The sequence below is a fragment of the Oncorhynchus gorbuscha genome, linkage group LG07, assembly GCF_021184085.1.
Source record: "Oncorhynchus gorbuscha isolate QuinsamMale2020 ecotype Even-year linkage group LG07, OgorEven_v1.0, whole genome shotgun sequence".
NCBI classification, from domain to species: domain Eukaryota; kingdom Metazoa; phylum Chordata; class Actinopteri; order Salmoniformes; family Salmonidae; genus Oncorhynchus; species Oncorhynchus gorbuscha.
This window is the reverse complement of record NC_060179.1, coordinates 68,892,613-68,907,167: the sequence shown is the minus strand read 5'-3', so window position 1 is coordinate 68,907,167 and position 14,555 is coordinate 68,892,613. Positions and strand designations below refer to the sequence as shown.

Here is a 14,555-nt window from a genome sequence, read left to right as displayed (position 1 = left end):
CTGTCAGACCCAAAACATTTGAATGAACATTTTATAAACATTTTTAGTTTAGGTTTAACGTTGAGTGTGTCAGTATTAGGTGTACCGTTCCAGTCTTTGTGGTCTAATCACTCTCTGTAATAGGGGCCCTTTTGATAACGTAAGGAAGGGTGCTAGTTACTCTGATTATACTTATTGCATTTATAGTGACAAAAAATCTATGACATCATCTAACCGATGCTGCTTTCAAAATGTCATCCACAGTATCTTACTAAACTGTCGAAGATGCTGTTTGTTTTTTTACAGCCTCTCTATAGATGGTTGTCATGGCTGGACAAAGGGGTAATAATGGTAGGTTCTTGTGATATCACAACTCACATTTGAAATCAAATAGAAAATATCACAGTAGTCTGTGATAGACAGGATAGTCCAGAATGTTCAGTATATCATATGATTTATATTTTTACACTTCATAGAATATATCATTTTTATTCGATGTCACACACAAAAAGTGTCATAAGGGTGGGGATGATGATAGGTTCTTGTGATAGAACAAGTCACATGCCAAAGTGTGAGATCAGCTAGAATGTATGACTGTAGTCTGTGACACCATAGAACAGAATGTCTAATACTCATCATAGTGTTCCTATTGTTATGCATAATAGACAATAGGATTCTAAATCAATATAGAAGCCATTTTCCACCTCATTATGACATCACAACATCCCTTACAGCCTCGATACTACTAGACAAACAGGTGGAATAGCTACTATTCCATCACAGATCACTGAGCATTATAGTTTTTGTGTACAGTTGGCTCTTATTTGTTTCCAGCTAAACAGCCAAACAGGTATTACTAGGTAGACTGAGTAAGTCAAACTGATGCCCAGAACAACTGTGTTCCTCATCAAATGCACTGTCACTCAAAAACAATGTTGGTTGGCAGCATCAAGAAAATACAGTTTTGGAAATAAAATATATATGAGTGTATTATGTTGATATACAGTGTACTTGGCTTTAGGTGCTTTAAAGGCAAGTTTTCAAAGATCTAAAGAGAGGATGACCATCTTTAACACCTGAAAGAGTGGTCTGTGCATTTGCGCAGAAAAGTTTGTAATGCTAATAACATAAATATAAACTATCGTTGAGGATGGATACGTGTCACTTAGGGCCTGTAGGGAATTTATGAAATGTCTGAGTTGGCTCCATAAATGAGGGCTGGGTAATTATAAGGTAACCTAGGGAGATGCAGTTCATCTTCAACATTGGTAAATAATATGGTCTAGGTTTAGATACAGCTAGTCCATCCCTACTCTGACAAGGAGGAAACTGTGGTAGCCTAAACAGGGTGACTGTGTAAGTGAACCAGGGTCAACCTAAGACGATGAGGAGGAGGATGCATGTGTGTCTGTCTTCCTGCTGCAATGGAAACCATAACAATTACACCTCAACACTGCAGACAAGTGTGGAATCCTTAATAAGAACACATGCACACGCACACGCACGCACGCACGCACGCACGCACGCACGCACGCACGCACGCACGCACACACACACACACACACACACACACACACACACACACACACACACACACACACACACACACACACACACACACACACACACACACAGTTTGTTGAGTAACAGCACCCTCTAGCCTAATGTTGACAAAATACCATATTTTATTCAAAGGTGAGTCGCTTGCAGCCATCCTGGCAGTGATGCATTGAACACTTGCACCCTCTAGAGGAAAGAAGCTTAACCAGCATCCATAATCCAATACATTACTTTACATCGCAATACAGTATCTGTTGATAGGGAGGTTTTGTTATGCACAAGACTTTACAGGATAAATTACTGAATCTATATCGTGCAAAGTCCAATATAAATATCTATAGATACAATGACCTTTTTCTTGTTCTCACATGGTCACTCATTTCCCTTGCTTTTGAAGTGGTTAGAATCCATTTAAAAGCAGTCCTTTACCCTTTTCACACTACTGAACATAACTATATTACTATAACTACTGTTCCATGAAGGAGGGAAACGAGGTACAACTTACTATGGGGAGTCACACTCTTGCGACATAGGTTGAAGGATTAACAATCACGCCTGACAAGGCCAATGAAATCTGTGCCCTGCTGGAAGCCCCGCCTTCCCAAGGTGATAAGCATGAGGCCCGGATTCGTTCCTTCAATTTAATACCGCTCTTCACCGAGCCCAGGAATGGAGGATGCGGGGCCAAATAGGGGTTGTACCTAATTTCCGTCCTTCAGGGAAGTGTAGTTAGAGTCATAATGTTATGTTCCCTTTCAGTCAGTCAACTTCGGTACAACCTACTTTGGAGAAATATAATCCTGCCCCAAGCCGACCCCAATGGATACTAGATGAAACGGCCCATGGCAGGCTACCCACCGCCAGATGCGACAGTCTGGGTGTTGCGCATACGGTTTGCCTAGTGCCTAGTGACGTTCCCCTGTCCCAGCCATAAGCATACTGTGTGCTGCCTAGTGACGTTCTCCTGTCCCAGCCGTAAGCATACTGTGTGCTGCCTAGTGACGTTCCCCTGTCCCAGCCATAAGCATACTGTGTGCTGCCTAGTGACGTTCTCCTGTCCCAGCCGTAAGCATACTGTGTGCTGCCTAGTGACGTTCCCCTGTCCCAGCCATAAGCATACTGTGTGCTGCCTAGTGACGTTCCCCTGTCCCAGCCGTAAGCATACTGTGTGTTATACCGGGAGCAGTGACATCCAAGCGATAAAACCTCACCGCAGTATGTGGTGATGCCCGACTCGCTGCAGCACAAATATCTCCTTTAGTCAACCCTTTAAACATTGCCCAAGACTCTGCCAGACCCCTGGTGGAGGAGGCTCGTACACCGCTAAGTAACCATTGCCCCTTGCTGCTTGCTATATGCAAGGAAGATAGCCTCCACAATCCAGTGGGAGTGACGCTGCTAAGAGAGCGACCTGCGACCAGCTGGATTATCAAAACAGACAAAATGTTGGTCACATAACCGGATGTGCCGGTCCGTATGTACATGTGTACAGCTTGCACTTGATACAGGGCATGTAACCTCTGTTGCTTTTCAGTACCAAAAGGAGGAGGCGAAAAGGGAAATAGCTCAAAAGCTAAGGACCTGTAGGACATAGTCATCACTTTCAGGGCGAAGGCTGCATTTGGACACAACATCACCTTAGAGTCGCCAGGGGAGAACTGAGTAGAGGAAGGGTGTACGGATAATGCATGGAGGTCCCCAACACGTTTAGCCAAAGTCAAACCAATGAGCAGGGAGGTTTTGTATGAAAGGATCTTCAGATCTACCGACTCCAGAGGCTCAAAGGGGGCCGCACACAGTGCCTCCAAAACCAGCAGCAAGTCCCATGTGGGTGCAATAGTTTTAGAGACCTTCTGAGATGACATACACGTTTCAGGAACCGCACCACCAGGGGGTGAACCCCGGGTGAGGTTCCATCAATTCCCACATGACACGCTGAGACAGCGGCCATGTACACTTTTAAAGTGGAGAATACCTGAAAAGCTTCTGTAGGAACATCAGGATGTCCCTCACAAAGCACTGAAAGGAACAAGTCCTTTATGTTTCACCAGAGCTCAAACGCTTGCCACTTATACGCATACAGCCCTTGCAGATTGAATGATAGCAATAACATTCGGAGGTCAACCTTTAGCCTTCAGATTGACCTTGTTAGTGACAAGGCCCATAGGAACCATATCTCCGGCCTCGCTTGCCAAACCCGCCCATGCGTCTTGGACAACAGGTCCCACAATGGAATTTTCCACGGATCCTCGCCTAAAAGGCGAAAGATCTCAGCAAACCAAGGCTTCCTCGCAATGCGCCCTGACTAAAATGTCCCATACCTGGGAGAGATTCCACTCCTGCAAGAGAGGGTGTACCTGGATAAAATATCTGCACCCAAGTTAAGGCAACCGAGGATATGCGTCTCCCAAAGTGAAAGCATATGCGCACTGCTCCCCAGCAATAGGGAACAAGCCAAGGTTACGAGGGAGAGATACAGTCTCTCTCCATCTGTTGATGCAAACCACCACTGACATATTGTTGGTTCTGACCAGCACAAGCTGCCTGAGTGCCAGATACTTTGGGTAATTGACATGCAGTGCGCTCCGCTCCGGTGTCCATACCCCCTGAATCCCGTGGGGGGATGCGTCTGTCGTGATCACCTTGCAGGATACAACTCAGCACATGGGAGTCCCCTGACATTAGCAGAGGGTCTCACCACTGTGCCATGGCCCGTAGGTCTGACAGGGACACCTGAAGCTACAGACTTATTAGGCTGTGAGATGCATCCAGGTGAGTGGCTAGCACTCAGCCCTGGAAGGGCCGCATCAACAATAGCCCCACAGGAACGGCTTTCATCATAGACGACATCCTCCCCAGTAGGCATAGGCACAGGCTAAAACACTCTGTGACCAAGCTGAAATTTGTCTAAGCAGAACTGGAACCCGGACACCCTCAGAGGGGATAGAAACGCGTGATACGTGAGCGAGCATAGCTCGAGATCCAGATAGCTATCTGCCTACATCTCACCTTTTTCTGGTTTCTTATGACACCTAGAGACTGAATATGGGACAGTAGCATGGATGTGTGTAACACTGCTTGCCCCCTGCTTCCAACATACGTTGTGAGACTGTATAGCGTGCATGAAGCCCGGCCCTTTTATGGGCACAGGGGGCTCTGGCAAAGGCTGATTACTGTTGTCACAGTAATGTTTTTGCAGAGGGGTGCACTGGTCACTCAGACCTGTGCCAAGGCCCCTTGTTCAGGGAGTTACCCCAGCCAAGTGCTCGGGGGGCTGATTCTTCATCGGAGGTGCACACAAACCTTGTTTCCTTCACTCCCTCCAACTCCAGAAACTGAAAATAGGAATGGGGTTACCATAACGCCGGAGGAAAGATAGTAAGTTTCACTCTCCGGAAGTTAAGCATGTTAGCCGATGTTAGCCAGGAGGCTTTAGGCAGGAGATACCACAAACCCACACCAAGGCAGCCACCACATACCCCACACCCAGGCAGACAACACATACCCCACGCCCAGGAGCCACCACATACCCCACTCCCAGGAGACACCACACACCCCACTCCCAGGCAGACACCACATACCCCACGCCCAGGAGACACCACATACCCCACGCCCAGGCAGACACCACATACCCCACGCCCAGGAGACACCACACACCCCACGCCCAGGCAGACACCACACACCCCACGCCCAGGAGACACCACATACCTCACACCCAGGATACACCACATACCCCACGCCAAGTACATACTCCCCATAGTATGTACTGAAGTTGACTGACTGAAAGGGAACAGAGACAAAGTGGTGGCTGGCAGCACAGTACAGTTTGGGTCACGTAATAGTGTGAAAAGGGTTCTAGTGTCATACACACATGCTTTTCTGAATGAACAACTGAACATCTCATTCACACTCTAGTACTCGTGGCTCAGCTGCTCTGCACAGTAGCTGCTGGCAAACCAGATTGCTCTATCTTTCTCTCCCTCCCTCTGTTTTATTTCCCTCTCACTATCCTTCCCCTCCCCCAATTTCACAGGCTCTGTTGTTTCTCTCCCTCCTTCCCTTCCGATAACTTACACCAGACTGGTTTCCAAGCTGAGGTCTTCTCAAATTTTACAGTGGCAGCCGTTTGAAGTCTTTCTTGTTTTGTTGGCATTCAGTTGCTGCTTGATTTAGTTCTCCATTTAGCTTCTAGGCACCCGCAAGAATGGTGAACAATTGTGTAGTGACTGAGAGATGCTGAAAACATGCCATGGGTATAATTTTCCTCCACAGAACTGAGGATGGAAAGAGAAAGAGAGAGGGATAGTCAGAGTATTTGTCAGTGACCTTAAGCCATTGCACTGGTAATGCATAGTTCAGTTGACACATGGAACGTTGCCTTTTGTGTGCCTGTACAGAATGGCTCAAGTTCAAATTTGGAAGGTGGAGGGTTCAAAATGAGGGTGGGATTGTTGAGTTGATAAAATGTTGTAGGCTATGAAGGTTTTTCATGAACAATTTAGCTGCTTGGTCTGATTTAATTCAGGATACAGTAGAGTACATAAATGTAGGATCACCTTTAACCATAACTATAATTATCAAATGGAATAGGAACAGAATGCTAGCTTAGTTTTTCTCCATTATAAATGTGTATTCAGACCTTGTGTTATAATACAGTAGTACATTTATTTCAAACATAAAAGTCCTGTCAAATTGCACATTTTTTTACACCCCCTAATTGCTTAAACTCTGTCCTATGGTTATCATGTCCAAGGTTGACCTGATCAAAATGAATGAGGTCCCGTCACAGGGCCTATATACTGTATTTCATTTGATGTAACCTTTATTTGAACAGGAGACAATGAAGATGTGGATGAGGAAAAGGAAGATAACACTAGCAAGTATCAGGTGAAGGTTAGTGTTTACACTTCATCATATTATTTCCACACTGATGGTTAATGAATTTAGGCTCATGTGTCATTAGTGGTCCCTTCCTATCATGCTTGATGGAAGGTTGCTGGATCTAATCACCGAGCTGACAAGGTAAAAATCTGTCGTTCTGCCCCTGAGCAAGGCAGTTAACCCACATTTCAGTTGAAGGCTTTCAGTTGTACAACTGACTAGGTATCCCCCTTTCCCTTTTTTGATGACATAATACAAACTATAGATTTCAAATGGTCTGTCTGGAGAGAAGGGCAATGAGGAAATTACTTTTATTTTAGTATTGTAAGACAATCACTATAACCATCTGTAAAAAAGTAACCTGGAACTCTGGCGTGTCCAGTAGATGGCACCATTAAACAATAAGTAGGTCTGACCAAATACTGGACTACAAAGAGGATGTGCAATTGCTCTGCACTGTTACGTGAACAAATTTTACAAAACACTTCTCACAGAATGAGTCTATTCTAACAGAATTGTCTGTCAACACTGTGGACCTCACTGGGAGATGTCAGAGGACGATATTGCACGAGCGTGACATTTGAGGTCATCTAGAAAGAAACGGTCGAACGGCTTGACTGGAGGCCCTCTCCTTGGTTTAGAATGTCAATGAGCAACTTTCTTTGCTTTCCCAACTGTTATACCCAGCACCAGTTATACCCAGCACCAGTTATACCCAGCACCAGTTATACCCAGCACCAGTTATACCCAGCACCAGTTATACCCAGCACCAGTTATACCCAGCACCAGTTATACCCAGCACCAGTTATACCCAGCACCCAGCACCAGTTATACCCAGCACCAGTTATACCCAGCACCAGTTATACCCAGCACCAGTTATACCCAGCACCAGTTATACCCAGCACCAGTTATACCCAGCACCAGTTATACCCAGCACCAGTTATACCCAGCACCAGTTATACCCAGCACCAGTTATACCCAGCACCAGTTTGACCCAGCACCAGTTATACCCAGCACCAGTTTGACCCAGCACCAGTTATACCCAGCACCAGTTATACCCAGCACCAGTTATACACACCAGTTATACCCAGCACCAGTTATACCCAGCACCAGTTATACCCAGCACCAGTTATACCCAGCACCAGTTATACCCAGCACCAGTTATACCCAGCACCAGTTATACCCACCCAGCACACCAGTTATACCCAGCACCAGTTATACCCACCCAGTTATACCCAGCACCAGTTATACCCAGCACCAGTTATACCCAGCACCAGTTATACCCAGCACCAGTTATACCCAGCACCAGTTATACCCAGCACCAGTTATACCCAGCACCAGTTATACCCAGCACCAGTTATACCCAGCACCAGTTATACCCAGCACCAGTTATACCCAGCACCAGTTATACCCAGCACCAGTTATACCCAGTTATACACCCAGTTATACCCAGCACCAGTTATACCCAGCACCAGTTATACCCAGCACCAGTTATACCCAGCACCAGTTATACCCAGCACCAGTTATACCCAGCACCAGTTATACCCAGCACCAGTTATACCCAGCACCAGTTATACCCAGCACCAGTTATACCCAGCACCAGTTATACCCAGCACCAGTTATACCCAGCACCAGTTATACCCAGCACCAGTTATACCCAGCACCAGTTATACCCAGCACCAGTTATACCCAGCACCAGTTATACCCAGCACCAGTTATACCCAGCACCAGTTATACCCAGCACCAGTTATACCCAGCACCAGTTATACCCAGCACCAGTTATACCCAGCACCAGTTATACCCAGCACCAGTTATACCCAGCACCAGTTATACCCAGCACCAGTTATACCCAGCACCAGTTATACCCAGCACCAGTTATACCCAGCACCAGTTATACCCAGCACCAGTTATAGCACCAGCACACCAGTTATACCCAGCACCAGTTATACCCAGCACACCAGTTATACCCAGCACCAGTTATACCCAGCACCAGTTATACCCAGCACCAGTTATACCCAGCACCAGTTATACCCAGCACCAGTTATACCCAGCACCAGTTATACCCAGCACCAGTTATACCCAGCACCAGTTATACCCAGCACCAGTTATACCCAGCACCAGTTATACCCAGCACCAGTTATACCCAGCACCAGTTATACCCAGCACCAGTTATACCCAGCACCAGTTATACCCAGCACCAGTTATACCCAGCACCAGTTATACCCAGCACCAGTCACCCCTAGAAAAAAACAATGAGTTGTTCTGTACTTATGATATCAATTTCAGAGCACAGATTTCCCTTTGTCCTCCCTCAGACATTTCTCACACTGTATTTATGAAATGTGTGCTCATTGCATCCAGTAAACTGACTGATAAATGCAGAAACCTGTGAAAAGAGGGGGGGGGGGGGTTGTGATGAAGCACTTAAGGAATGACATGGCATTCTTTCGGCTCATAGCCCAGGTGCACCAGTTTATGTCTGGGGTTGAGATTACTGTTTGAGTGCCCTCTGTGACAGTTGTGGGCCCTTCATATAGAGATACATGTTGTTGTGTGTGTGTCCACGGTAGTTGTATGGTTGGCTATGCTTGTGACTGATTGATTTTATTTGACAGTTTAAAAAATACATACGCACAAATAGTACATACATTTTCAAAACTTGACAGGGACAACACAATAAAATAAATGACGTATTTTCATTGTGGTCCCTTAAGGTGCATGGTACAATACACTGCATAGATACAGACATAGATACAGACAGAAAAATAGTTATATGGTTCAGTCATCAGCCAGAGTTTGACATTCTGAACGTATACGGTTCTTGACCATGGATGTTGTCATTCCATCCTAAGATATAGTGAGTGGGTGTTGCATCACTTTAATTAAGTTCATATAAATATTCACCCTCCTGAAACTTTCAACCTTGATGCAGTTACCATTGTAGTGGCTATGACCATTTACTTAATACTGTCTTATGTGATTTTGAAATCCTGAGTGGTACTGATTTATGAAACTACATTTTTTTAAATGTGTAAATAAACCATTAGAAATGTGTAATTACACCATGTTCACAATGCAATCCCATAATGATCTCAATAAATCAACGGTTTCAAATTGGTCTTGAAAAAACAGAATTATTGAATTGCTGCCTCGTAAAGCCAGTCCCACACGCACCAGTGTGTCACATTACAGTTGTATAATAACACCATATTCAGTGCGTGTGCATATATTCCCAGGAGGGCTGCTGCATTTAGTCTAACTGACATCATCTGTATCTGGACCTGTAGTGGCGAGGTGGGATGAGGCGAGGCAGTGAAAACACATCACATCAACTGCAGTCGGTCAGGACAGCAGAGCAGTCCCCACAGTAGAGTTGAATCTACTTCTCTTCTCTGGTTGGAGCTCTGCTGCTGAACTCGGCTCGCAGAGAGAGCAAAGTGGATGGAACAGTGCACCCTTTAAAAATGCATGAGGAGGGGAACCTTGGGGCAGATGCCTTTTTACAGAGTTTGGTTTAAAAATCCAGTGAGTCACCTCATGTGAAAAACATAAAATAGTAGATGCAGTGGATTAGTGGGTCGGTGGTGCTTCAGACACTTGGTGGATATTTTGTCCTCATGTCTGGATTTAGATTGTGTGATTTGTTGGGAGTCAAAGATAAATCACTGGGATGCTGTGGATTGGCCTGCTCAGGGAAAATAGAAAACATGAGGATGATCTTTTTTTATTGGGGTTTCTGCAAAGATATTTGGCCATTCCGAGGAACTATAGTATGTTTAGATGTGGTGTGCATGTTCACTACACTTATGCAGGCCTATTTGGTTAGCTAGCATATATTTGTTTTAAGGTAGTTGGCCTATCTTGTTTTAAAAACTAGTCTTTTAATCAGACAGTAATATACAGTTGAAGTCAGAAGTTTACATACACCTCAGCCAAATAGATTTAAACTCAGTTTTTCACAATTCCTGACATTTAATCCAAGTAAAATTCCCTGTCTTAGGTCAGTTAGGATCACAACTTTATTTTAAGAATGTGAAATGTCAGAATAATAGTCATCACATTCCCAGTGGGTCAAAATGTACATACACTCAATTGGTATTTGGTAGCATTGCCTTTAAATTGTTTAACTTGACTCAAACGTTTCGGTTAGCCTTCCACAAGCTTCCCACAATAAGTTTGGTGAATTTTGGCCCATTCCTCCTGACAGAACTGGTGTAACTGAGTCATGTTTGTAGGCCTCCTTGCTCGCACATGCTTTTTCAGTTCTGCCCACAAATTTTCTATAGGATTGAGGTCAGGGCTTTGTGATGGCCACTCCAATACCTTGACTTTGTTGTCCTTAAGCCATTTTGCACAACTTTGGAAGTAAGCTTGAGGTCATTGTCCATTTGAAAGATCCATTTGCGACCAAGCTTTAACTTCCTGATTGATGTCTTGAGATGTTGCTTCAATATATCCACATAACTTTCCTGCCACCTATTTTATGAAGTGCACCAGCCCCTCCTGCAGCAAAGCACCCCCCATCCCCGTGCTTCACGGTTGGGATGGTGTTCTTCTGCTTCTGCCTGCTCCCCCTTTTTCCTCCAAACATAACAATGGTCATTATGGCCAAACAGTTCTATTGTTGTTTCATCAGACCAGAGGACATTTCTCCAAAAAGTACGATATTTGTCCCCATGTGCAATTGCAAACCATAGTCTGGCTTTTTTATGGCGGTTTTGGAGCAGTGTCTTCTTCCTCGCTGAGCGGCCTTTCAGGTTATGTCGATATAGGACTCGTTTTACTGTGGATATAGATCCTTTTGTACCTGTTTCCTCCAGCATCTTTACAAGGTGCTCTGGTGTTGTTCTGGGATTGATTTGCACTTTTCGCACAAAAGTATGTTCATCTCTAGGAGACCGAACGCATCTCCTTCCTGAGCGGTATGACAGCTGCGTGGTCCCATGGTGTTTATACTTACGTACTATTGTTTGTACAGATGAACGTGGTACCTTCAGACGTTTGGAAATTGCTCCCAAGGATGAACCAGACTTGTGGAGGTCTACAATTTATTTTCTGAGGTCTTGGCTGATTTCTTTTGATTTTCCCATGATGTCAAGCAAGAGGCACTGAGTTTGAAGGTAGGCCTTGAAATACATCCACAGGTACACCTCCAAATGACTCAAATGATGTCAATTAGCCTATCAGAAGCCATGACATCATTTTCTGGAATTTCGACACTGTTTAAAGGCACAGTCAACTTATTGTATGTAAACTTCTGACCCACTGGTGTTGTGATACAGTGAATTATAAGTTAAATAATCTGTCTGTAAACAATTGTTGGAAATTATTTGTGTCATGCAAAAAGTAGATGTCATAACTGACTTGCCAAATCTATAGTTTTTTAACAAGACATTTGTGGAGTGGTTGAAAAACTAGTTTTAATGACCCCAACCTAAGTGTATGTAAACTTCCGACTTCAACCGTACCATGATAGGCCTTTGTTTTACACATTGTGCAGAAATGTATAGGCTATAAGCTTGTATACATACATGGTAGGCCTATTTGTAGGCTATTTGTCAACATCCATCCCATGACGGAGATGTAGCCTATCTATTTCCGGCATGCTTTACGCAAGAAAATAGGATCATAACTGTTTGAGTATAGTCACCATAAAGTGGAAATGTAAAAGTTGATACCGCAGTACGGTCAAAGCTGCTTCCAGGACTGCGATTAATGGTTGTCCTGTAGCCATAAGCAGTGTTTTACTGTCCATTTACAGCGGCCCATCTCGGTCTCATGCTCTTACCGGAGTTTAACTCTGAAAGGCAGCGCTCCAACGGAGCCCATTAGATTGTCTCATCGGAAGCTCGGAAACTCTGGGTATCAGTAGTGAAAAATTAACTAGGGAGCCGAGATTCCATTACACTCGCTGCCGACTGAATCCTTGATCTATCTCAAATGGAAATCCAGTTCAGTGTTCCAACATCATTTGACTTTCATATGATAAAACATTCATGCGCGAGCTTGTTCGGCGGCTGTCCCCATGGTGCTGAGCATTAACTGAAGCACGAGAAGCTGCAGCGAAACGGGCCAGACGGTAGGCCTAAGCAATTCTACACATATTGCCATAGGGCAGAGAGAAAAATGTGCAGTTTTATAGATAATCTCATGCTATTTTACACATTTTGCCATGAGGCTGCGAGAAAAGTATGGTGTTTTGAAGCCAATTTCCTGCAATTCTACACACATTGCCATAGGGCAGAAAAAAACAGTTTTATAGCTAATCTCATGCTATTATACACATTTTGCAATGAGGCTGAGTGAATTTTGCATTTGTAAAGCTGATTTCCAGCAATTCTACACACATTGCCATGGGGCAAATAGGAAAATGTGCAGTTTTATAGCTCATCTCATGTCATTAAACACATTTTGCAATGAGGCTGAGACAATTTTGTATTTTTAAAGCTACACTGAACAAAAATATGAGCTGAAATAAAAGATCCCCCAAATGTTCCATACGCACAAAAAGCTTATTTCTCTCAAATTTGGTGCACAAATTTGTTTACATCCCTGTTAGTTAGCATTTCTCCTTTCCCAAGATAATCCATCCACCTGACAGGTGTGGCATATCAAGAAGCTGATTAAGAAGCATGATCACTATACTGGTGCACCTTGTACTTTAGTTTATTTAGTAAATCTTTTCTTAACCCTTATTTTTCTTAAAGCTGCATTGTTGTTTAAGGGCTTATAAGTAAAGCATTTCTACTACACCTGTTGTATTCGGCGCATGTGAATTTGATTCGAATTGTTGGGGACACTAAAGCCCACTGTAAAATGTGCAGTTTTCTCACACAACACAATGCCATAGATGTCTCAAGTTTTGAGGGAGCGTGCAATTGTCATGCTGACTGCAGGAATGTCCACCAGAGCTGTTGCCAGAGAACTAAATGTTCATTTATTTACCAAAAGCTGCCTCCAAATTAATTTTAGAGAATTTGGCAACCTGCCTCCCAACCGCAGACCACGTGTATGGCGTCGTGTGGGCGAGCGGCTTACTGATGTTAACGTTGTGAACAGAATGCCCCATGGTGGCGGTGGGGTTATGGTATAGGCAGGCATATGCTATGGACAATGAACACATTTTATCAATGGCAATTTGAATGCACAAAGATACCGTGCTGAGATCCTGAGGCCCATTGTCGTGCCATTTGTCCACCGCCATCACCTCATGTTTCAGCATGATATGCAGCCCCATGTCGCAAGGATCTGTACACAGTTCCTGGAAGCTGAAAATGTCCCCTTCTTCCATGGCCTACATTCTCACCAGGCATGTCACCAATTGAGCATGTTTGGGATGCTCGGATCGATGTGTATGACAGCGTTTTCCAGTTTCTGACAATATTCAGCAACTTTAGAAAGCCATTGAAGAGGAGTGGGACAACATTCCACAGGCCACAATCAACAGCCTGATCAACTCTAAGCGAAGGAGATGAATCGTGCTGCATGATCACACCAGATACTGACTGGTTTATGTCCACATCTATGTCTGCACCTTTTTTTAACATTCTGTCACCAACAGATGCATATCTGTATTCCCAGTCATGTGGAATCCATAGATTAGGGCCTAATGAATTTATTTCAATTGACTAATTTCCTTAAATAAACTGTAGTTCAGTTAAATATTTGAAATTGTTGCATGTTGCATTTCTATTTATGTTCTGTATAATTTCCTGCAAATCTACACATTGCCATGGGGCAGTAAGAAAAATGTGCAGTTTTATAGCTAACCTCTTGCTATTCTACACATTTTGCCATGAGGCTGAGAGAACATTTACAAGTTTTACAGCTAACTTCCTGCAATTCAATGTTTTTGCCATGGCTTATGACCTCTCTGGGGGCCTCCACCCCCCCCCCCCTCCCACCCCTCTAAACATGATTGTTTTGGTCACAGTGGGCCAAGCAAGGTTGTCATAGTAAACTAAAACTGAAACCAAAATGAAAATCTAATGGGTTTTCTAGATTGCAGGTTGAATTGAGATGAAGTTTATAATTGAAAGGTGGACTCGGCTAGATGAAGTTGCCAGAAGCAGCACTGCAGCATTCGGGCGAGTTTGAGTGGTAAGGCTAAAGCAAACGACTGTAGATAAAAGTGG

General features: G+C 44.2%; 1 protein-coding gene across 1 annotated transcript; it reads left to right on the top strand.

Annotated features, from left to right (window-relative positions):
* Positions 1–4,944: 4,944 nt before the first annotated feature.
* Positions 4,945–8,789, top strand: LOC124039035 (proline-rich extensin-like protein EPR1). Its single transcript, XM_046354918.1, has 3 exons — positions 4,945–5,282; positions 7,108–8,684; positions 8,782–8,789. Exons 1-3 carry the CDS (start codon positions 4,945–4,947, stop codon positions 8,787–8,789), a joined length of 1,923 nt encoding a protein of 640 aa, XP_046210874.1.
* Positions 8,790–14,555: the final 5,766 nt, after the last annotated feature.